This window comes from Diceros bicornis, chromosome 10 (genome assembly GCF_020826845.1).
Source record: "Diceros bicornis minor isolate mBicDic1 chromosome 10, mDicBic1.mat.cur, whole genome shotgun sequence".
Taxonomy (NCBI): Eukaryota; Metazoa; Chordata; class Mammalia; order Perissodactyla; family Rhinocerotidae; genus Diceros; species Diceros bicornis.
This window is the reverse complement of record NC_080749.1, coordinates 25,947,257-25,970,460: the sequence shown is the minus strand read 5'-3', so window position 1 is coordinate 25,970,460 and position 23,204 is coordinate 25,947,257. Positions and strand designations below refer to the sequence as shown.

General features: G+C 34.0%; 1 protein-coding gene across 1 annotated transcript in view; it reads left to right on the top strand.

The window, feature by feature from the left end:
* The window catches only part of LRP1B (LDL receptor related protein 1B), a 1,024,768-nt gene that overhangs the window by 305,003 nt on the left and 696,561 nt on the right, over window positions 1-23,204 (top strand). Inside the window, exons 16-17 of the mRNA XM_058548897.1 lie at window positions 21,706-21,786; window positions 22,935-23,102. Coding sequence (XP_058404880.1) covers window positions 21,706-21,786; window positions 22,935-23,102 — 249 coding nt within the window. The remainder of the gene's footprint in view (window positions 1-21,705; window positions 21,787-22,934; window positions 23,103-23,204) is intronic.

Sequence of the window (23,204 nt, the reverse complement as noted above, 5' to 3'; positions counted from 1 at the left end):
AAAATTTATTGTTACTTAAAGTTGCAAATTTAATTACTCTCATTTGTACCTATGTATCAATATATTTTGTTACATTTGTCTCAGTAACGTATAGTAAAACACAATATGGGAATAAACCAGATTTTCTAAGACGTGTGCTTTATTTCAGGCATGGCTTATGGGTTTTTAAAATTACTATGAGGAAATATATATTAGACATGCTAAGCACATTTATTAAAAATATTATGCAATTGAGTATATATTATTAATAATTTAACTCCATGTTATAATAATTCTAACAGTTGGAAAATGTTTTATTTTTTACCCCTCAATTTAGGTGTCTTTATTTAGACGATGCATTCTCTGTTTACCTAAATATTTCTTTTAAAAATTTTCTAAGTCCCTGTAGACATTTGAGTTTATATAACCTCTGAATAAAGATAGTAGTACTATTTGACGTTTTAGAGAAGACAATAGCAGTGTTGAAGAAGAAAGCAATAGAGAATCACACAATAACAATTAATTGTACATTTTACATGAGGGATTTCCAAAGCCTGGCCAATAAAGGGAGTTGAACAGTGTATCCTCTCACCTTTCCAATGTCCAGACTAATCGTATAGTCCAAAGATGGCTGGGTCTGCTTCTAGGTGGCTCTATTTTTTAGGAAAACTTGATTCTATCCTGTTCTCAGCATCTGCATCCAGAGTGTAGCAGAAAGGTAACAAGCAACCTGAAAACATTAAATACTGAGAAGTCCTGGAATCAGAGTCCCGGTTCAGATAAGAAATGCCATGAAAACAATATGGAGTAGGAAAATAAATAATGAGCTCCTTAGAGAACTTCAATTAGGTCTTTGATTTGTCTTGTTTTTCATAGCAGGTCTAAAATAAGACCTTTTTCTTTATTTTAATGATAATTTATTTGAATCAAAGGAGGAAAAAAACCCTAAAATTTCAATAATAGTTGAAATAATCATACCATCAAACTTACATCCCTTTCATGAGGTGAGGAAAAGAGGGATTGGAGGGGGCCCAGACACATATTTTCATATTGAATCTTCACAACAAATCTATGAGAAACATGTTACTGTCCACATTTTGCAGAAAAGGGAATCAAACCTTAGAGACATTTAACAACTTGCTGGCGATCTCAAGGCTAATAAAGAGCAGGAACAGGCTATGAATCCAGGTATGCTTGAAACTAAAACTCAGCCATTTCAGGTTGACCCTGTTTGGGAGCCATGGATAGGACAAAACTACGGGGCAGATAACGCCCTTAGACATATCCATGAATATCTTATTTAAATGCACATACATCTATAAGGAGTTTTATTCCTTGGCATGTTGGTAAATAGTTTAACATCTCCTGGTGGGGAAGAGCCCTGATCTAGTGTTTGCCTATTTTTGTGGTGTAAATACTCCTACCATGGCCAATATGAAGTTGCCAACATGACTCTCAGAATGTGGAGCTGGGAAAAGATGTGTATACCAATATACAGTATTTTCACAATATGGATACAGTAGATGTAAATAACTTCAAAAGCAAAATAATTAGGAAATTATGAACCTTGAGTATTTATTACCCTGTTTTCAACATTATTTATTTAACCATAAATTTATATAATTTTTTTTTTCATAATGGCTGTGTGTTTAACAACTGACTCATAGAAAAACTGACTCCTTCAAGATTTAAAAATTGGCTCTTGCAAGCTGGTGTGAGATGCTTCTGGTACACCACTGGATATGAACACATTGTAAAATTTAGTTGTCAGATAGTTTGGTGCTGAAATATAGCCAAATTTTATAGAGTGTCAGTAACTACATGGGTTAGTCTCAGTACTGTTTCCCTTTTACAACGTAAGAAACACGTTTCTTTCAAAACGTTTCTTCTCTCATACATTTATCTTTCAGATTGTCATTGTAAATGAAAATTTATGTCAATATAGAAGCTGATAGTAAGGCTCTGGTAGCTACAATCTCACTTTTAAAGTTCTAGGAGAGAATTTCATAGATTTCTCTCATAACAGAAATTATCTCTGCACTGAATACAAAATGACAAAAAATATTATAAATTGTTTAATTCACTGCATTTTTTCAAAAAAAGCAATCACTCTACTTGGTAATAATCTAGAAATGAATATGAGTTCAACTAATTCCCAGTTTTATTAAGCATCATTATAAAATTTGGACAGATCATATTTCATTTTTCCCATTGGAATTGGCCCAGTTCCCATAAGTTTAATCCTACTAGTAGACTTTGCAATCACATTTTTTTTACACTTCAGCTCCATAGACAACCTGTTATGTTTAATAACTACTGTTTTACACTGCAAATGATATTAGAATTTAGATTTAAAAACATGAGAAAACCTATGATTAGAAATGCTTCTGGTGGTAATTAGGAGGTGGAGGTACTGCAACTGAGGGTCAAATTTTCAGTAGAATTCACCAGCACCTATTTACAAACCTAATTCATTTTACTTGCATTTGCCTTTACAAGTTAATTGCTCATTTTAGGTTGAGCTTGTATGTGGGCAAACACTTACATGATTAGGAAGACCCTTGAGGATTCTCCCTTAGTCTTTAAACAATCTTTTAACTTTCTTAGTAGTCTTCATTTGTAGAAAGGAGACTTTGTAAATTGATGCTGCAAATAAGAGAAGATATGTTAAAATTGTGAAGCCTGTGTTAGAAGTGAACTGTGTGTCAAGGAACTAAATGGTCAATCTCATGGCAAGGATATGACTTAGCATTGGTTTTCAACTTTAGCTGTCAATAAAAGAATCCCCTGAGGAGCTTTAAAATCACCTGTCCACGCCTCAGCCTAGACTAAAGAAGAATCTCTGGGGGTGGGACCCAAGAATCAGTGTTTTTAACACTTTCCAAGTGGTATGAATATGCACTCAAGGCTGAGAACTGTTAACTTAAGGCAGTGGTTCTCAAACTTGAGCATGCATCAGAAACTCCTGGATGGCTTGTTAAAAACAGAACGCTGGGCCCCGTTCCCAGAATCTCTGATTTGGTAGGTCTTTGGTGGGACCCAAGAATTTACATTTCTAGCAAATTCCCAAGTCAGTGCTGATCCTCGTGCTACTAGTCCAGGGACCACACTTTAGGAACCACTGATTTAAGGGAACATCATTCATATTTGATTTTATCTTACATGTAATTAATGACATAATTATGTTTGTGTATGCAAAACTAATTTAGGGTGGTAGCAATTATCCAAATTTTCTTCCCATCTCCAAATCACAGCATTAAATATGAGTATTTCATGATTAAATATAAGAGTATTTCAAACTTGCATTTTGCCCCTTGGACAATTTGAGACCAAAAACAATATGGTTGTTTATTTTAAACTTTAGTTGAACAATCTTTCGGTGGTTCTCTCTTCCAAGTATCGCAACATAGCTTATGTTTATTATTTATTATTTTTTAATAAATATGCCTTAATGTGTATGGGTAACTTCTGGTTTATTCAAAGGGTTTAACTTCAGAAAATGCATGAAGTTTGTTGAAAGATTGAAAGAATTCAATGGGGTATAAATAAAAATGCATTAAAATTTACAAAGTTAATATTACTCCATTTTATGGATGTTGATCTTTTAAATCTATGAAGATAGTAGAATTCTGTCTCATGTACTTCTAATCTTACTTGTAAGTGTACTTATAATTTTACTCCGCATAGTGAAGGAGCAAAGAATATTAGAAAGAGAATTGGCAGGTATCAGACACAGAAGAGAGAGAGCTGTCAAAAAGAAATCATTTCCCAGTTAAATCAGTGTGTGTTGTATCAAAGATATTTTCAACTAGATTACTAGAAAAAACAAAGTTCCTCATTAAGTATAATATTATTTTTTTTTAATTTTGTGTGTGTGTGTGTGTGTGAGGAGGACTAGCCCTGAGCTAACATCCGATGTCAATCCTCCGCTTTTCTCTTGAGGAAGAGTGGCCCTGAGCTAACATCCATGCCCATCTTCCTCTACTTTATATGAGACGCCGCCACAGCATGGCTTAGTAAGCGGTGCCAATATCGGTGTGTGCCCGGGATTCGAACCTGCGAACCCCGGGCCACCGAAGTGGAGCGCGCGCAATTAACTGCTTGTGCCACAGGGCCAGCCCCTTGTTTTTTAATTTTGTAAGAAAAAACTGCATATGTGTGTAATAAGTTTAATGAGGATCATTAACCTAGTGGAGTATTGACAAAATATGATTATTGCCAAGCACTCCTTTCAGCTGCTTTGTCATTCCTTAGTAATATGTTGGCAGACACAATGACTCTGGTAACTTTTAGTTTCTATGACTTGATTTACCCATTTTGAAACTCGAGTATTATGTCTTAGTCAAAGCTTTCTCCTCCCCCATTGCTGTCTAGACTTGAGGTTCTAGGAACTTGGATGAGAGTGGAATGTGTTCTGCTTTTTCACTCTCTACTTCTCCTCTCTCTTCTAGCCTTAGTTCTTCAGGCAGAGGGGACAGATGGAGAAAATAGGTAACATCTTTTTAAGTAGGTCTAGTGGTAACCTTCTCTCTGCTTCTCTGAATATCACAACCCTCTAACACATGAGAAATGCAGCTCTCTTGAGAGGCTCTTAGGTGAGATCTTCAGAGAGGCCGAGGTCTCACTACTCTTCAGAGTTCCCTGAACTTTCTCTTTCTTCTGTTTTTTTCTTCTCCCTTCTTCAGAGTTCCCTCACATCAAGACCTAGATCTCTTTTATCCTCATCCCTCACCATTCCCACCACAGGTGGTATATCTCATAGCCATAAGTTGCTAGAATCACCTTTGCTTGGTAGGCTGCCATCTTGGTTGCACTACTGATATGAACAAAAAAAAAAGTTTTGTTATCTTTTGCTGGGTCCAGTTTTTTTTGCTCTCCCAAATGTGACCAGGCTGCTCTTCTGATGACCTATCTCTTGGACCTGACACTTCTCTCTAGTTCTTTCTTCTTCTCTAGATACAGGGTAAAATGGTCACTCTACCTCCTGAGCAACATCCAATCAGTTATCTTTTCTCATGCACCAACAAAATTTCATGAATGATTCTCGTGGTGTCTCTCTTTCCCTTGAATACACTGGTTTCCGCACAAGGTTGACTTGTAGAATACTCTCCTGTTATAAAGAATGGCTCCAAATACTGGGTTCTCTCTACAGAATGTGGGGGTATTTAGCATCTCCTTGTTCTTAGTATTGGATCTAAGTGGGCCACTGCCATGACGAAAAGAAGAATTTCACTATTCCATGTATTTGTTTACTTAACTCACTCAATCATTTTCTCCCTCTCTCCTCCCTCTGCTTTTCTCCCTTCCTATTTCCTGTTAAAGCAGGGAGGCACATGCCTACCAATGCACACGAGCACATACACTTATTCAATGCATGGAAATTTAGAAAGAATAAGAAAAACCATCCATTTTAACCCATTACATTATAAATAAGGAAACTGAAGCACTGAAAGTTGTGTCCAAAGTTGCAGAATGAGTTAGTAGATGTGGCAAGCATTGGATCTCAGGCCCATTTACTCCTAGTTGTCTATTACGGAGAATCACAGACTTTGGTAGTTGCCTATAGAAGTTATTTAATTCAAACCTTGTCCAATATATGAATTCTTCTAAAAGTGGTCTCAGGGATGCTACCCAGTCCTTTTCTGAGTCTTTTCAGAAACAAAGAACTGGCCATTTCACAGGGTAGTTAATTCTAGTGTTGAACAGTAATGAATTGTCAGAATATTCTTCCTTTGTGGAGTCAACTTCTGCCTTCCTAAAGATTCTAGTCACTGATACTTATTCTGTCCTCTGAAGCTACACAGTTTGAACCTTGTCCACATGATCACTCTTTAGATAACCAAAGACACCATCATGTCTACTAACCCTTCTCTTTTACAGGTTAAACACACCACTTCCTTCAGATTTCCTTATATGACCATTTGTAGGCTCTTGCCCTACCAATTACCCTACTGTGCATATACTTGGATTTTCAGTAATCTTAGTAAAATTAATGGGCTAAAATGGGGAATTGATGTTCAATTGGTATAGAGTTTCAGTTTTGCAAGATGAACAAGTTCTAGAGATCTATTGCACGACAATGTGAATACAGTTAACAGTACTGAACTATACACTTAAAAATGGTTAAAATGTAAATTTTGTGTGTTTTTACCATAAATAGAAAAATTAATAGCCTAGAATTGAACAGAACATAGTACCCCATATGTGATATTTTTGCAACAGATTATAGTGGGCTTATTACCTTTGGTAATTTAGATTCTAAGCTTCTTAAGGCAGTCTTAGATGGCAGCCTTATCATGTAAATCACATGTTGAGTTCCCAGTCAATTAAAATAGACTAAGATCACTTTTCTTATAGACTAGATCACTCTTTTGGAGTAGTTTCAATGTTTGCATTTCAAAATTCTTTTAAGTTTTATTTTGATAGCCTTCTGATTCTTCCTTATCAACATATTTCAGAATATGTACATGGGTGAGATCTTTTCCACTTCATACTGTCACTCTTAGACCTCTATCCTCCTGTAACTCTTAATTCCCTGCAATTTTGCAAGTTTGAATCCATAATACTAATGATGTCTTCTAGTTTTGTGTGATTCAAAGATTTGATAAGCATAACTTTTAAGGCTGTAAACAAATCATGGTAACAAAGGCGTGAACCTTTTGGCTACCAATTAAAAACATCCTTCTAAGGTAAACTGATCCAATAATTAAAACTCTGCGGATACAGTTTTGAACCAAGTATTCATCCACTTAAATTTACCATCATCTTGCATGTATGATACTTTCATTTGTCCTGAGAAGATTTCTCAAAAATATTGCTAAAAATACAAGAACACTCTGTTTGTGGCATTTTCATGATATATTCTTATCTAAAAATTGTGTAACAAATAAACGAAGTTAGTTTGGCATGAATTGTTTTTATTTTATTCATGAGAAAATAGTCTCTTTAAAAATGCTGACAAAATAATATTTTAACAAATTCACCTAGAATTATTGTCAGACATATATGTAAACTGTACCTCTCCATAGTTTCCAAATTTTCACTCATTTTTGGAATCGGGATAATATTATTTTCCATTTTCCAGCATTCATTCATCTTTCCCATCTTCCACTTATTCCAAAGTCACTGTTAGTATTCTGAAATCAAAAATGTTTGATGTTTTATTACTTGTTTGATAACTTGTCTCAATATGAAGATAAAGTCATTTTTAGCAATTAGGTGTTATATTTTCTTTGATTTAGGACTTTAATTTCCTCTCAAACCTGTTTGTTCTTCACTCTCCAACCTGGCAATAATTACTTTTACTAAAATGTTGGAAACCAAAGAAATTGAGAAGCTCTTTTTCCTGCCTGTGTTCTGCAGATTTATGCTTTGTATCCCAGATGGTCTTGTTCTATTTCATCTTGTTCCATACATTTATATTTAAACATTCTTATTATTTTTGTTTAGAAATGGGATGCACACTTCTGTTTTCTTCTTTGTCTTTGGTTATAATTCCCTCTTTTGTACATACTTGACTGATAAGTCTCTGTATGCAGAAGAGTGGGATGTTAAGCAAACCCTGGTGGGGTATATTAAAAGCCACAGGCAGAAATTATTAAAAACAACTTTTAGTTCCTTGACCTAACTCAGCATTTCCCCAACTTCTCGCTTGAGGATATGCATCACCTGGGGTGCTTGTTATTGATAAAGATTCTCAGGCTTCTACTCCCCTCCCCTAAAGATTCCCATTCGGGAGGTCTTGCACAGAGTCCAATAATCTGTATTTTGGGAAAAGTACCTCATGTGATTCTTATCCTAAAACAAGACCAGAGAAGTTAAACTCTGTGATTTCAACATTCCCTGCAAATTACAATTTGTTAGGACTACTACAACAAATTACTACAAACGTGATGGCTTAAGACAACAGAAATTTATTCTCTCACAGTTTTGGAGACCACATGTCAAAAATCAAGATGTCAGCAGGGCTTCCTCCAAAGAGAATCCTTGCTTGCCTCTACCAGCTTCTGTTGGCTCCTGGCTCTCCTTGGCTGTGGCAGCATGACTGCAATCTCTTGTCTTCATCTTCACATGGCCTTCTTCCCTGTGTCTCTGTCATATCTCCCTCTCCTTTCTCGTATAAGGACGAGTCATTGGATTTAGTGCCCATCCTTAATCCAAGATGATCTCATCTAGAGATACTTAACATTATTACATCTGCAAAGACCTTATATCTAAATAAGGTCACATTCACAGGTACCAGGGTTTAGGTTTAGACATATCTTTTCGATACGTATAATTCAACCCGCAACAGCTGGAGAACGTTATTATGCCCTATACCACCAATTGAATTATAACGGAGGCTCAGCTGTAGATAGTTTTAAAAGCTGTCCGTATAATTCTAATATGCATCCAGTTTTGTGAAACACTCTCCTAATACCTGTTATTTAGTCCCTGCCTCCTAGTTACCTTCTTATCCAATCTCTCTATTACATCCCTCTAACCCTCAAATTCTCTTGTTTTTCCATTGTGTCTAGAGCTCTGCGCCACTAGAAGTAATTTGCTGGCTCACCAGCCTCTGGGCAATAATAATTCTAACTTTCTCTGTGGTACTGACAGAAATGTAGCCTTTTAAAATTTCTGTCAAGAGCAAACATGAATTCTTCAGAGATTTCAGCAACACTGATTTCCTCATTGGTTTTATACACACACGCACACACACACACCCCAAATATAAATATAATCAGAGTCAAATGAGATAATATACGTAAAATCTAGATAGTGGTTGGCATCTAGTAGTCATTCAATAAAAGATTAGATATAGATTTGTCTTCTTTTTTCTTCCTTCCAAATAATTTTCTATTCTTAAATGGGAATATATATATATATATTTTTTTTCAACTAAGTTGAAGTTGGCCCAATTGAAATTATTTCAGAAAATAGCAACATTTCCAAATCCTTATTTTTTGAAATATTAAATTTAGCGTTTTGAAAGATGTCAGATTAAAGTCCTATATTGATTCAGGAAACATATCACTTCCACCATGCTGAGCTGGCATTTTGAAAACAGAAAGCTCTGTGCATATGTCAATGTTTGAATCTCTAGTTGCTGCTCATTGCTATGGTGAGATCTCGTCTAGAATTTGAGCAGACCTGAGGTGACTGAAGTTGGGACACTTCCTACGCAGGGTACACTGCCAAAAGGCAGTCAGGATGTAACTTATGTGAGTCCTCCTGAGACACCTTCCTTTTCAGAGCCCCAAGTATAGTATTTTATTGATCTGTTCTCCAAATATTGTGCAATCTCCAAATATTGTCCACATTAGACTGAGTTTGGTGTTTTTATCTACTGTGTTCTAGACGCTAGGGTCATAAGGGAAGACAAGAAGGCCAAGTTTCTGCTCTCAGAGGTTAGGGGAGAGAGGGGAAAAAAACCTCAATAAGTACAAAAACAAAATAATTAAAAATTGTGGGGCTGGCCTGGTGGCGTAGTGGTTAAGTTTGTCATTCCACTTTGGTGGCCCGGGCTTCACAGGTTCGGATCCCAGGTGCAGACCTACACACCGCTTATCAAGCCATGCTGTGGCAGGCATCCCACATATAAAGTAGAGGAAGATGGGCATGGATGTTAGCCCCGGGCCAATCTTCCTCAGCAAAAAGAGGATTGGCAACAGATGTTAGCTCAGGGCTAATCTTCCTCACCAAAAAAAAAAAAAAAAATTGTGACAAGTGCTATGAAAGAAGCAAGAAGCTAAATGGCACTTCTACCTATTCTGCTTCTATGTGAATTTTCCAAATATTGCTGCATTCTTTTTAACAAATGATTTATACATATCTTCTGCTTTGACGTATATAAATTCTTTTATGGTATTACTGGGTCCTTATATGGTACTAAAATCCTGGGTTCAATATATGTCCATAATCTAGTCCATTTCTATCACTATTTTGTATGTGACCACACAAATAGTACATATTTGTGTGTGTACCACCAGTATGATACCACCACCGTGTATCTATCTATATCTATCTATATCTATAGATAGATAGATTTAGCTTTAAAAACTCAGGTAATATATAAATGCTTACAATAAAAAACTAGTAGTCACTCTATCTCACCCACTTCACCATTCCCAGTGGCAACCATTTTTAGCTCTTAGCCAAGTTTTCTGGGTACTACCATTTTTTTAGTAAAATATTTAACTACTAATTCTTGATTTCTCAGAATTATACTTATCTTTTGACTTTCTCTTAACTAGAACATTCTGTAAGTAAAAATTTTAAATTAAAGCTGTACAAGTAAAGAAATATAATTACGCAACTTTAAAGAAAATAATATTATATTTTCATAACAATCTAAGAACTGGTTACCTCATGATGTAATTAAAAACAATGATAAATTGTATTGAGAAAATGGGAAAGGGAAAGTGTGGAGTATTAAAAGAAAGTAAAATTTCTCCTTTTTAACAGAGACATTTCAAATGGTATGTAACCAACAAAACAATTAGTAAAATATTGCTTGTTGGTCAGCTTCATAAATTTTTAGTAAATATTTCTTTAAAACATTTGCATGTGGAAGAATATATATCAATCATTTGTGATTTCCTTCTGTTCTAATAAATACAACATTAATTTTATTTAATTGTGGTATGAGAAAAAGTCTGTATAATATTCTTTTTTTGGAATCTATTGAGACTTGCTTTGTGGCTTGGGAAATTATTGTTTATGTGGAATTCCCTTGTGGATACAACAAAAATGTGTATTTTTTATTTGATTGCTTTAAATTTCTTTTGACAAATAGATGGATAGACTGATAGATTGAAAAATGGACAGATGATATTGATCAAGCTTATTAACTTCTTTTTAATATCCTCTGTATCCTTATTTGTGTTTTGTTTGTTTAAGGATAACTTAAAAAATAAAAGCTAATCTCTCCAAAATGCATTTTTTTGGTATATAAAATGGCAATAGTAAAAACTACCTCATAGTGTTGTCATGGGAGTTAAATAGGAACCACATATAACACCAAATACAGTGTTGGGGTAGTTAATTGTACCACTCTCCCATCGGTTAGTTAGTAGTATTATTCTCTCCTTTTTCCTTAATTCCATGACTAGGTTAACATCAATGCTAATCTAAATTTGAAATATAAAATACGAATTTATATATCATCTGAATTTATATAAAATATGAATTTAAAATAATTTACAATTAATAACATTGCTAAAAGTTTAAAATAGATATTAGAATATTAGCAATAGCAATAGATGTATATAATTTCAAAATAAATAATTATACTGTTGGATGCAATAAAACATTTGGATCTCGGACTAATACTTTCTTTTAGTGATGAGAACTAACAAGTCAGGACAACATACCTGATTACTATCAGTGTACACTAGTGTACATGTACAAGCCAAAAGGCATGACTGGGTTTAGTTGCCACTGCTTTACCCCTGGGTTTAACCCCTGAAATTTCCATGGGAATGGGAACTCTTCCCACTGAGTACACTCTTCTTTTTCTTCCTTCTGTCTATTTAGTTTTTATGTTTTCTATGTCAGGAAACATTTATAAAAGTATTCTAGTTCTAGTTATGTTTGATATTTTACACTTGACCCTGTGATATCTCATTTGCAATCAGGGTCTGGCTGTGTGAGGCTCAATGACAATCTGATTGCCTGGTGACTTTTATATTGTTTCTGTGTGTGTAAGGAGAAAGTCTGTAACTAGAATAAACAGGAATGAGCCCTTAAAAACTGTTTATCATCATAAGCATATCTTGAACCAGTACTGATATAATAATCAAAGTCATCTATTTTTGGAGATATCAAAGTAAGTATCATCTGTTTGGAGTGTCACTTGCTTCTCTTTCCCCTGAGTGCTTTGCTTTCTTTGTATATAAAAGAAAAGGCAGTTGTCTGGGTAGTCTAGTGGAGTCAAGATATCAGAATTGTGAATGGGCATCAACCAACCATAGAGCTAGGAACAAGGAATCCAAAAGCATATTGTTTGCACTAAAAAGTCATCTTGTATAAGCAATTTGATAAAAATTATTGTTATTAATAATGTGCTAAATTTTATGAAACAGGAAAAAAAAGTATCCCAGGTAACCTGACTTCTATTTCATAGCACTGAAGAGTCTATTCCTTGTGCTTACACAGTGCTAAGCTTACTAATCCTACAGTATGAATTAGAATGAGAAAAATATAACAAAGTGCTGCATAACATGTAGTTTTTAATATTTCTCTAATTTTAAAAGGTTGACATTTTAAAATAAAATCTGTTTTATTCTTTTTCTCTTGGAGGATGTAGTATTCTATGTACACAAAAGAAGACCAAAATTTCCTGAAATGTAGTCTTAAAATACATAGAAAAATTTTGGGTTTTGATATAAACTATAAACCAATTAATTGTTGTTTATTTCGTCTGCCACATTTCATTGGGCATTTCTAATTTACTGAAGTTATTACCTTAATCATTTCTTGAAATGAAAAATCTAAATTCATTGTTTCATTATTAACCTTAGGTTTGAATTGAATGTACATTTATTTTAGTAGTAATTATTTTAATTACCAGGGATACCTATTACTGTTAGATATGAATCCGTTCTCTGAAAATTTTTCTACTGCCCTAAAATGTGTAAAAACATAAAATGCAACTTTTCTCTCTCCTATATTTTTAGTCTCACTCACTGGTTTCTCCCCATCAGTACTTACGTATGCTCAACTTTCACCCTCTTAAAAAAGATTACCATAGGGGCCGGCCCCATGGCCAAGTGGTTAAAGTTCTACATACTCCGCTGTGGCAGCCTGGATTGACAGGTTCGGATCCTGGGCTTGGACATACTCCACTCATCAGCCATGCTGTGGAGGCATCCCACTACAAAATAGAGGAAGATTGGCATGGATGTTAGCTCAGGGCTGGTCTTCCTTAAGCAAAAAAACAACAGGAAGATTGCCAACAGATGTTAGCTTAGGGAGAATCTTCCTCACCAAAACAAAACAAAACAAAAAAACGATTACCACCAATGTAACTACTTAGCTCTCCTTTGATCCTATATCTGTCATCAGCTATCATAGTAATTCTTACTTTCCTCACAGTCAAATGTATTAGAAAAGTTGCTAAAATTTATGTATCCATCGTCCACTCAGTCTACTATAGAATGGAAGTTTGTGTCCTCCCCAAATCATTCCATGAAAACTGTCTTTGCCAAGCTCAACAAGGAATTCTTCTTCTTTTTTTTAATCTGGGTAGTGCACTTCAGTTTATATCAAATGTTACCTGAACAGTCTTCATCACTGCTGTCTTTCTCCTTGAAACACTTTCTCCTCTTGTCTTCAGGGACAAGATATTTCTTGCTTTCCCTCCTACATTTTTCTGACTTCTCTGTCTCTGCCTAACCCTCAAATATTCTTTCATTATTTTCTTTGGGAGAGAGAGTAAATTGCTTTCTAAAAAGTTCTCATTTCCCCCTTTTTTTTTTTGAGGGAAAAGAAAGTAGAGTTTTTGCACCTGATTCAATATTGTAAAGTATTTACAAGTTAATTTAGGTTTTATAAATTTTTTCTTGGCATTCTAATGTTTCACTACAGTGCTTCTATATGTTAATTTATTTTTAGTTATCTCAAGATAGATTGTGATTCCTGAATCTAAAATCACATCTCTCATAAATTCTGGGAAATTCTAAGAAAATACCTTTTTGAATATTGCCTATCCCCATTTTCTCTATTACGTGCTTTGGGAACTGTTAATGTTTGATTGTTTTAGTCTATCCTCCATGATTCTTAATCCCTTCTGCATTATTTTTAATCTTTGAACTGCAACCATGGAGATTTCTTCAGATCTATCTTTCAGTTTCTTCCAGTTTAGTAATTCTTTCTTCAAATGTACTAATTTGTAATTTAATTAGTCCACGCAGTTTGTAATTCCAAAACTCTGGTTTTTGTTTCTAAATATCCTATTTGGTTCCTTTTCAAGTCTGCCTTTTTTTTTCTCAGAATGTCTTTTTACATGGTTTTTATTTTTGCTTTATCTTTTAAATAAATTTGACTTCCCTATTTTTTGTGCTTATCATATTTCAAGCTATAGTCTCCATCAATATTTTTTTAAATATCTAAAGATCTTGTGGATCTAATTCTGCCATTTGTTAGGTCTGCTGAATTTCACTTACCAGATTTTTTTTCTTTTGCCTTTTCGATTTTTATTTTTTGTAATTTTGAATTTTCAGCCCATCTTCTGTTTTTTGGCCCTGTGGAAGCCTTCTGAGGGCTTCTTAGGGTCACAGTTTCCCTGAGCACCAATCCTCTCAAATACTATATGCCGTGAATTAATTTTCACCTTGATTTTTTTTAACTTGAGATTCCCTGAACTATGGAAAATAGAACTTGTGATACAGTCTCATGATTACAAATTTTCTGGGGAGACCATATGCATTTTTTCACTTATAGACCAGGTTGAGACATCTCTTTGTGCTGGGAGGGGATGTTATCTCATCCATCCTTCCACTGAGGGTTTAGCCTCTGAGGGTCTTGGGTCTATGCTGGGATTCACACCTTGTGTGGAACTAAAGAACTGTCACCTGTCCAATGTTGACATTAAAACCCCAACATCTACATTACAGATCCAGTATTTTTCTACCGCCCTTTTAGGCAAAATTACACACACACACATGCACACACACAGTAGTTATAGTTCACTAACTAGTCTAGTTTTCATTTCTGGACTCTGAAAATTTATGTTATTTTCTTACACATTCACCTACATATTAAAATGTTTGGTTGTTACTTTAGCATTTCTCATTTGTCTGCCATATTGGCTGAACTAGTCAATATTTTTTCCTAGCTCTTCTATTAGTCTCATTCTATATACACTACCTGGGCATTCTTTTTGATTTCCAAGGCTTTGTTATACCAATAATGATCATTTCCGAATCTGTTTCTCAAGCCCATTTATAGCTCCTAAAATTTCACTACTTCTATCTTACACCCTATTGCAGCCATTCTGAAATTCTTACAATTTCTCAAACATTTTATTGACTCTGATTTCTGGGCCTTTGGAATGCCACCTTTCTGGAATATTCTAGAAGCACTCCTTTTCCTCCTGTTTATCTGATTTATTTGAATGTATCATTGATATCAGCTTATATATCGCTTCCTCTAGGGCACAATATCTAAGATTAGTTTAGATGCTTCTGTTGCATATTGCAATAACACCTTCTACTGCATAAATCATAGCATTTTCAGAGATTTATTCAAGTCACTTGTTTATTTATATTACAAATGTTTTTCCTACTAGATTGTAAGCACTCTGAGAAAAGCGAATGCCAAACGTATTTCCAGTGCCTAGCACTATTCCATTCATTCATTTATTGTAGGAGATGTATCTTTAGGGCATAGAACTCTATCTGTTATAAAAGTTCTCAATAAAATGTTTTGAATGAATAAAACTCCTGAAGTAGTTTGCCACTCTATTTTACAGAGTAGGAACCTGGAGTCAGAGATGTTAAACGACTGTCCAGGGACACACATTAATTAGTGACAAAGCCGGGATTTGAACTCAGGTTTGCCTGCCTATGAAGCCTATGTTCTTTATACATGACATTATGTGTGACGTATAAAATGAGGTTTTTATGTAACAACAATGAAAGAGCATCAAAATGAAGACAATCTGTGGTACACTGTTCTCTTATGATTTTCTCCAAAGTGTATTTACTCTATTGGATCTTTTGAAGTCTGTCCTATATAAGTACAAATTATCAGGAGCAACAAATAGTGTCAGTATCTAGAAATATTATATATTTTCTCAGAATATATAGTCCTATAATCTGTATAATTTTAAAAAGCACTGTTTTTCATAAATATACTTAATTATATATATTAAAGTAGTTTAAATCAGAATTATAGTTTATATGGAAGACATACACCACAGAAAGAAGAATTAAATTTTTTATCTTTCCCCAAATTTTACTATGATATAATTTTTTTAATGGTGTTGGTATGATCAGCATGGTATAGTGAAAAAATAATGTCTTTTGGAATCAGTATTCAGATTTTACCCTGACACTTGCTGGTTATGCAACGTATCCTCAGGCAAGTTATGCTGTTTTCTTCTGCAAATTGGGATTAGCAATGACAACTGCAGGGCTGTTGTGAGTAGAGGCAATGTATATATATGGCTAGCCTAGTACCTCATAATAAATAATAATATGTAATGTCAGTGTTACTGTCTACCTCCAGATTAGATAACACTTTCGTAACCCTGGAGTCCTATAATATTCTTACCTTGTCATTTATTTTAACTTGAATCTTCTACAAGTTTTCTAATACTTAATCATGAAGATGAAATTCATATTTATAGGATGTAGACTATATGCTCTCAAACAAACCTATGATAATGCTATTTTGAGACTTCAATAATAAATTACTTAGAAATATTTATTTTGGGGCCAAGGAGGAGGAATAAGTAGGAAAATTCCTGGGTTAGAGACAGGAAAGAAACACAAATTGGATCTGAAATCTACCTCACTGCGAAGCATTCCTCTAAGCTCTGTGTACCGGATAAATATAAGTACCATACCAACCATGATTACCCTTGAGAGAGAGAGAAAATTGTTACTATTTACATAATAGCATACATATAACCTGGCAATAAATTTTAAGTGAAAGATATAATAGATAAATTGAGTATACTACCTGCAACAATAGAAGATTTTTTAACAGTCCATTAATCCATATTAAATATTCTATGAGGTTGAAGTAACTACAGAAATAAATTATGGTTTTCTCTTCCTTGCTGTAATTGCAATGGGATAAAATGTAAGTCACTTTGGTTCATAATTTTTCTTTTTTTCAGAGTTAATCAGGTTATCTTTCCAAGTGTCCTGCAGTTTGTGTCTCAAGGAAGATCCAAAGTCAAAGGATATTTATGCAAAGTCAACAAAGAAAAGATTATGTGTAATGTTTAATTCTTTGTCAAATAAGAGAGTTCATAATGGTATTTTAACAGAACAAGTATTCAGAAACAAACTGAAATATTCAGATACTATTTTCAACTTTTAAATTAATGCTAATATGAAAAGACAGGGAAAAAGTTAAATTTATTTTAAGAAGCTTTTGTTTTGTTTTTTAGGTGAAAAAAATACATTGACATTAGACCTCATTCCTCTATCACCATCAGATACTGGTGACAGAATACTAAGGAGTTATGGATATAGTATTTTGTAACATTAGTAAATATGGGGGTCCTATATTATATTCAAATTTTTTGATGGAACTCCTTCTAAAATGTATTGCACATTTGACTGCATTATTAATCAGAGAAAAGCCAAAGATAATTTTAACATTTTTTTATTAGTTCTTCCATTGTTTTGAAATTCACTTATCATACTTTGTTTGAATGCTGTGATAATCCCAGGAGTTATTAAGGCGATGAACCTTGTTTTTTGTTATATTAAGTGCTTTCAGTGTGTTGTGCATTTCTAGATGATGTTTCTTCTGACTTCTTGATCTTTAGAACTTAAAGGACTTGAGAAATGTTATTACAAACCAAAGTCTGTGACTAGAGAGGCTGTGTGATTTACCCAAGGTCACACTGCTTTGACAAGGAAACAGGAGTGAAACATTAATAACTTTATTCCATTCAGTTAATGCCTTTGTTCTTTTTAGCGATTTGTCCTATGCTTTCTTCTAGTTCCCAACTTTTTATATATATAATTTGCTTTTGGTCCTATAAACTTAAGTCAGACAACAAGGTTGCCAAGAGAAATGATGTAACTAAATATTATGTCAAAAATAAATCAGAAATGAGATGCAATGGTTTAAGAACACATACACATTATATGCGTGTATATATGTTGTATTCACTGTGGGCAGAAGGTATGACTTTCATTTTCTTAGAGATTAAAAATGATACACTGGATTTTAGATTATTTTATTCATTTTGAAAGTTTTTATCTTTTGGGAGATAATTTCCAGATTTGTTTTTGACTGATGTTTAGATTTAGAATCTAAGAGAGAGAAAGAATCTTAAAAGTCACACGGAAAATTTCCCAACCAGTGAAGTATCACCAAATTTCAGAAGTTTTCAAATGCTTGGGGTGATTTATTTTTTCCTAGTAAAGCTTGTTATGTTGGTTAATATGCTCCTTAGTTTATGGAAGAGAGATTTAAAAATGTGAATTAATCTATTATATGTGTAAAAAAGATGTAATGTTATTTTTAAAAATTAGATCTCATCATATCTTAGTGTCTGCATTTAGTTGTTTACTCATTTTAACAACTTACATTGATACTTTGTTTAAAGTCCCTATTCATGTCTACTGTACATCTCCTATACATTAAATACTTATTTGTCTAAGGAAGAAAACATATTTTTGACAACATTCATGTTGATTCTTGAAAAATAAACATTAGTTTTATTATTTTGTCAGGTAACAAAAGAAAACTTTCTTAGAAATATTAATTAAATTATGCCTTGGGCATTTTCACTTTTCTTTTGAGTACTTCCCCTTATATGTCAAAGTGTTTGTAGGGTTGCTGCATGAATGGCTTTTGATATAGTCTTTTAACTCTACATATCAGTGATTGCTTCCTTTTTACTTCTGTCTTTGAGTCATATTTAGACTCTGATCAAATTTTTTTGGTTTTAAAAAGTTAAATTTATTCTCAGATTTATATTTCAAGAGATGGCTTTGGTAATCATGAAATTTAATATAGAATTGTTCACTTTTAGAATAATTCTCATTCAAATGCCAATACTTCTTATGGATATACTCAAAGGTAAACATGCACAAAGAACTTGCCTTTTAAGAAGTAAAGAGGCAGGGGACGGCCTGGTGGCATAATGGTTAAGTTCACGTGCTCTGCTTTAGCAGCCAAGGGTTCATAGGTTTGGGTCCTGGGCATGGACCTGTGCACTGCTTATCAAGCCATTCTGTGGCAGGCATCACACATAAAATAGAGGAACAGGGGCACAGATGTTAGCCCAGGGACAATCTTCCTCAGCAAAAAGGAAGAGGATTGGCAGCAGATATGAGCTCAGGGCTAGTCTTCCTCACCTCCCCCCCCAAAAAAAAGAAGTAAAGAGACAGGTAATCAAGAATGCCATATCAACCACATCTGGTATGAGGCCACCACTTTCCCTACATATTATTTATGAAATAATATCAACTTACGTTGTTATTTGGATAAGTTACCACTATTAAAGATGGCTATCACTTGTGGTCTCTACACTGGATTTCACTGCTGGTCACCCTGGCTGGCTGTCTTTCTCCAACTCAGCTACACACTAGGGAGAATTCATTGTTTCACCATTTTAAGAGTGAGGATGAATATTTTAGCCTCCAATTTTAATTTAAAATATTATTTTGGGATTATATGCAAGATATGTCTTTGACACTATCATGCAAAATTAATTTGCTTGCATTTTACTATTAATTCTAGCTTCTCATGGTTTGCCAAAAACTGTGTGTTAGTATAGACTTTTAACTTAAAAATGTCATAATTTTTAAGAGAAAAATACAAACTATTCTATGGGAGTTATAGCAATGTCATTTAAAATTCTTATTTCCTGAAGATACAATCACCAATGTGCTTCATTGCTTAAAGTACTAAGAAAAGGCTCAGTAACCTAATTTTGAAGGGAACCACTACCTGGAGTACTTTGTAAAGTCCTTAACTCTTAAAAAGAAATGATCAAGAATAGGCCTAAAAAATTGTGACAAAAATGATCAGGTGAATCTTGGTATGATCTCCCCTATAAAAATAAATTAATAATTGATAGTGTTATAGAACTTAAACATAAGGTCAAAAACTCTAAATGATGAAAATTTCCAACATTGTATAATTATGAAATAGTACCTGATATGGACAAAAATTCGTCAACCAAATACTAAAATAGTGGAAGTATTTCTAATAAACACAAGGAAGTTCTACTATACATAATGAAACAATTTGTGAGAAACATTTAGCCTTTAAGTTTAATGTACACTAAAAATATGGGTAGAGTAAAATAACAGTTTAGGTGCGTTCATGGCTGGTAAGTGAAATTGAGATAGGAAATTTGCAGTAGAATGTGCCAGAAAGAGTGATGAATGGAGAGTTTGATGAATTGAATTCTAAAGACCTGTTTTTCATTAAGGAGGTACATATAACCTTAGGCAAGTCTAACTTTTCTAAGTTTCAGTTTTCTTAAGGCTAAAATGATTGGATATAATCAGTAGTTTTCTTTTTTTTTTAAGCAAAGAAATATATTGCTATTATGCATATATTTTTCTCCAAATAAAATAGTACTCAAAACTCCAAAATTAAAACTATAAATAGATAAATAATTGTGTAGATATATAAGAGGTGAATAGATTTGGCTGAAGGAGTTTGAGCAGCCAAAGTTCGGCCTACACAGCCACCTTGGTAGCCCTGAGACAACCTGCAGACTACAATTTGAAAATATTTATGGTCTCTCTTCCATCAAATATAGGCTATGATTCCCAGTTGTCTTAAGGAGAAAAACAAATATTTGCCAAAAAATGTCTTTGGTTTCAGTTGTCATAGGAACAGTATTAAAGAACAGGGGCCACAGATTTATCTCAGTCTGTCAATTTCTTCTGTCTTTATGTCAATGAACTGATGGATATTTTTGTTTTCTTCTCTCTTTTTCTATTTTTTAATGTCTATCAAATGAGCTATTGTGTGTGAGGATTTATGGTTCCATGAATATTGTCCTGGGAGCCAAATGGTTTGATATTGAGCAAATCCTGTAAACTCTAGGTGAATTACTTTCACCATATGTGAAAGAGAAAGAATAAAACTTTCTTCTGGGAACTATTAGTAAGGTGCTGTGAATTCCTTAGATGAACTATTTGGCAATTATATTTATCTCTGATTAGTACTGCCTTTTTCTCTTTTTCTTTTTTTCTTGCACTCTGTCTTGATTACTTGATCTTATTGTCACAATGTTGTCTGCTGAATTTACTAATCCTTTGAATTAGCTAGTTATCTCTTTTTAGAATCTTTTTCTATGTTAATTCTATGTTGTATTTTGTTGTAGTTCAGTTATCTAAACTGAACTACAGTTTTGCCTTTTGATTTAGTTGAGTAAAATTTCCTTTAAAATCTAATTCTTTGCTGTTGTTGATTTTCAGGGATTTTTTGTGGTTTAGTTTTTTTTTTTTAAAACTCAGAATTCACACTTTCAAAATCTTTGTAATTTCATGACAGCAACTAAACTGATTTTATTGACTTGGGTTTGTTTGGCTTTTTGTTTTTGTTTTTATTTTTTTCACTTTCATTGTGATGCTGACATCCCTCAGAGGCAAAGTTAGATCTAACTTTCCTGCTTTGGCTCTCTAGTCAGGAAAGCCCTTTCTCCTTTGAAGCACATGCACATTATTTTGCAGCACTGAAGTGTAGAGCCCCATCCAGCCATTATTCACTGAGAAGAGGTTGAGTGTCTTGGTGCAGGGAGTTGACATCTATTCATTTTTCTTGCGGTATAATGAATCCAAACAATCCTTCATCAAATGATTCTCCTTGGCTTTCAGTCCCTGGAAAGTACTCATTTAAAAGATATTAAAAGTATGTGTATCCTGTGCCCTCAAGAAGTTACTGTCACTATGTTTGTTTATCTAATGTTTCCTCTGTGCCTTTTGTGGAGGATAGAGGTGGAATTCTGATCATATTAGCAAATGAGATGCAAATTAAGTCAAGCACAGTCAATAACATCTTTCCAATTGGATGTTTCTATATCTTTCACAGAATTCCCAACTTGTGAGCCACTAACTCAATTTATATGCAAAAGCGGAAGATGCATTAGCAGCAAATGGCACTGTGACTCTGGCAAGTACCAAATGTTCACTGTACTGCACTGATTTGATTGGGGGCCTGGCTGGCTGTGCTGCGTCACCTCCTTCAGAGGTAGTTTGTAAGAGAAGCTTGCAGAGTCAAGCAAAATGGCTAAGACAAGTGATGAGAGGGCAGCTGGCACATCAGTGAGGATTAGCGTTAAGGATAATGGAGCTCAATATCTGTCTCATGGGGCTATGATGGGGATGTGTTTTCAGATATGCTGTACATAGTCTAAGTCTAAAAGCATAAAGTAAAGGGGACAATTGAGGAAATGACCTGGACAATTCAGGTTCCCCAAAGTGTTTATGAAAAATGCTCTATAACCTCAGGATGGAGTAGTTTATAAATTATTATGGAATTATCCAGATGGTCTCAATTCTGTCACCTTACTTTTTATGTACAAATGATGTTTTTTCTTATACTCAATTGTATCATTATGCTAAATTATGCCAAATACAGGTAAATGAGTTATATATAAATCAATGCATTCTCAGCCATTGATTTGAGTTTAATCTATATTCACGTCACATTCCTCTCCCTTCCCTCCTGCAAGAGTTGTTGATAAAGAACAAAAATCATTGCTAATGAGGGTATACAACAATTTCCCAGGATAAATACATACGTAAGAGCCAGTGGGGGAAGGGTACACACTGGGCCTTCATGTTGGAGAATGGAGAGGAAGAGACTGAAATGAAAATATAGTTTTAAACTCTGAGGCATGGAGATTGTAGGTCTAAATAATAATTTTACATAATAATTATATTACTAGCTGTATCATTTCATGAAATTCCTACAATTACCATCGTCCTCCCACTTCATAATTATTTCATGCTGCATAGATATAGTGAGTCAATAATTAGTCATTTCTGAGTCAAATAGAAATTAAGCTTCAACATCCAAGTCAAGGATTTTTTTCTCTTAGTTTAGTAGTTGATATTAAATCAGAAGTGAAACAATATAAAAGTGAAAATAATTCTCCCACTGTTCACGGGAAATGCTGATTGTTGATTTATCATTCCTTTTTCAATAACAAAAGAAAACTCTGTATACCAGAAAGAAATGTTAGATATTTCACTTAAAAAAAAAAAGTTTCTCCCTGGATCACTTTTCACTACCTTGATGTTGATGCTTCTTTGCAGATGACGACTGTGGGGATGGGAGCGATGAGGTTGGCTGTGTTCACTCTTGCTTTGATAATCAGTTCAGATGTTCCAGTGGCAGATGTATCCCGGGCCATTGGGCCTGTGATGGGGACAATGATTGTGGAGACTTCAGTGATGAAACCCAAATCAATTGTACCAAAGAAGGTTAGTAATTTTGTGAATTAATGAAATATTTTAGATTAATATATAATATTTGGAGTATTTCAGAGTGAATATTATATAAAAAATAAATTGCTCCTCAGATAA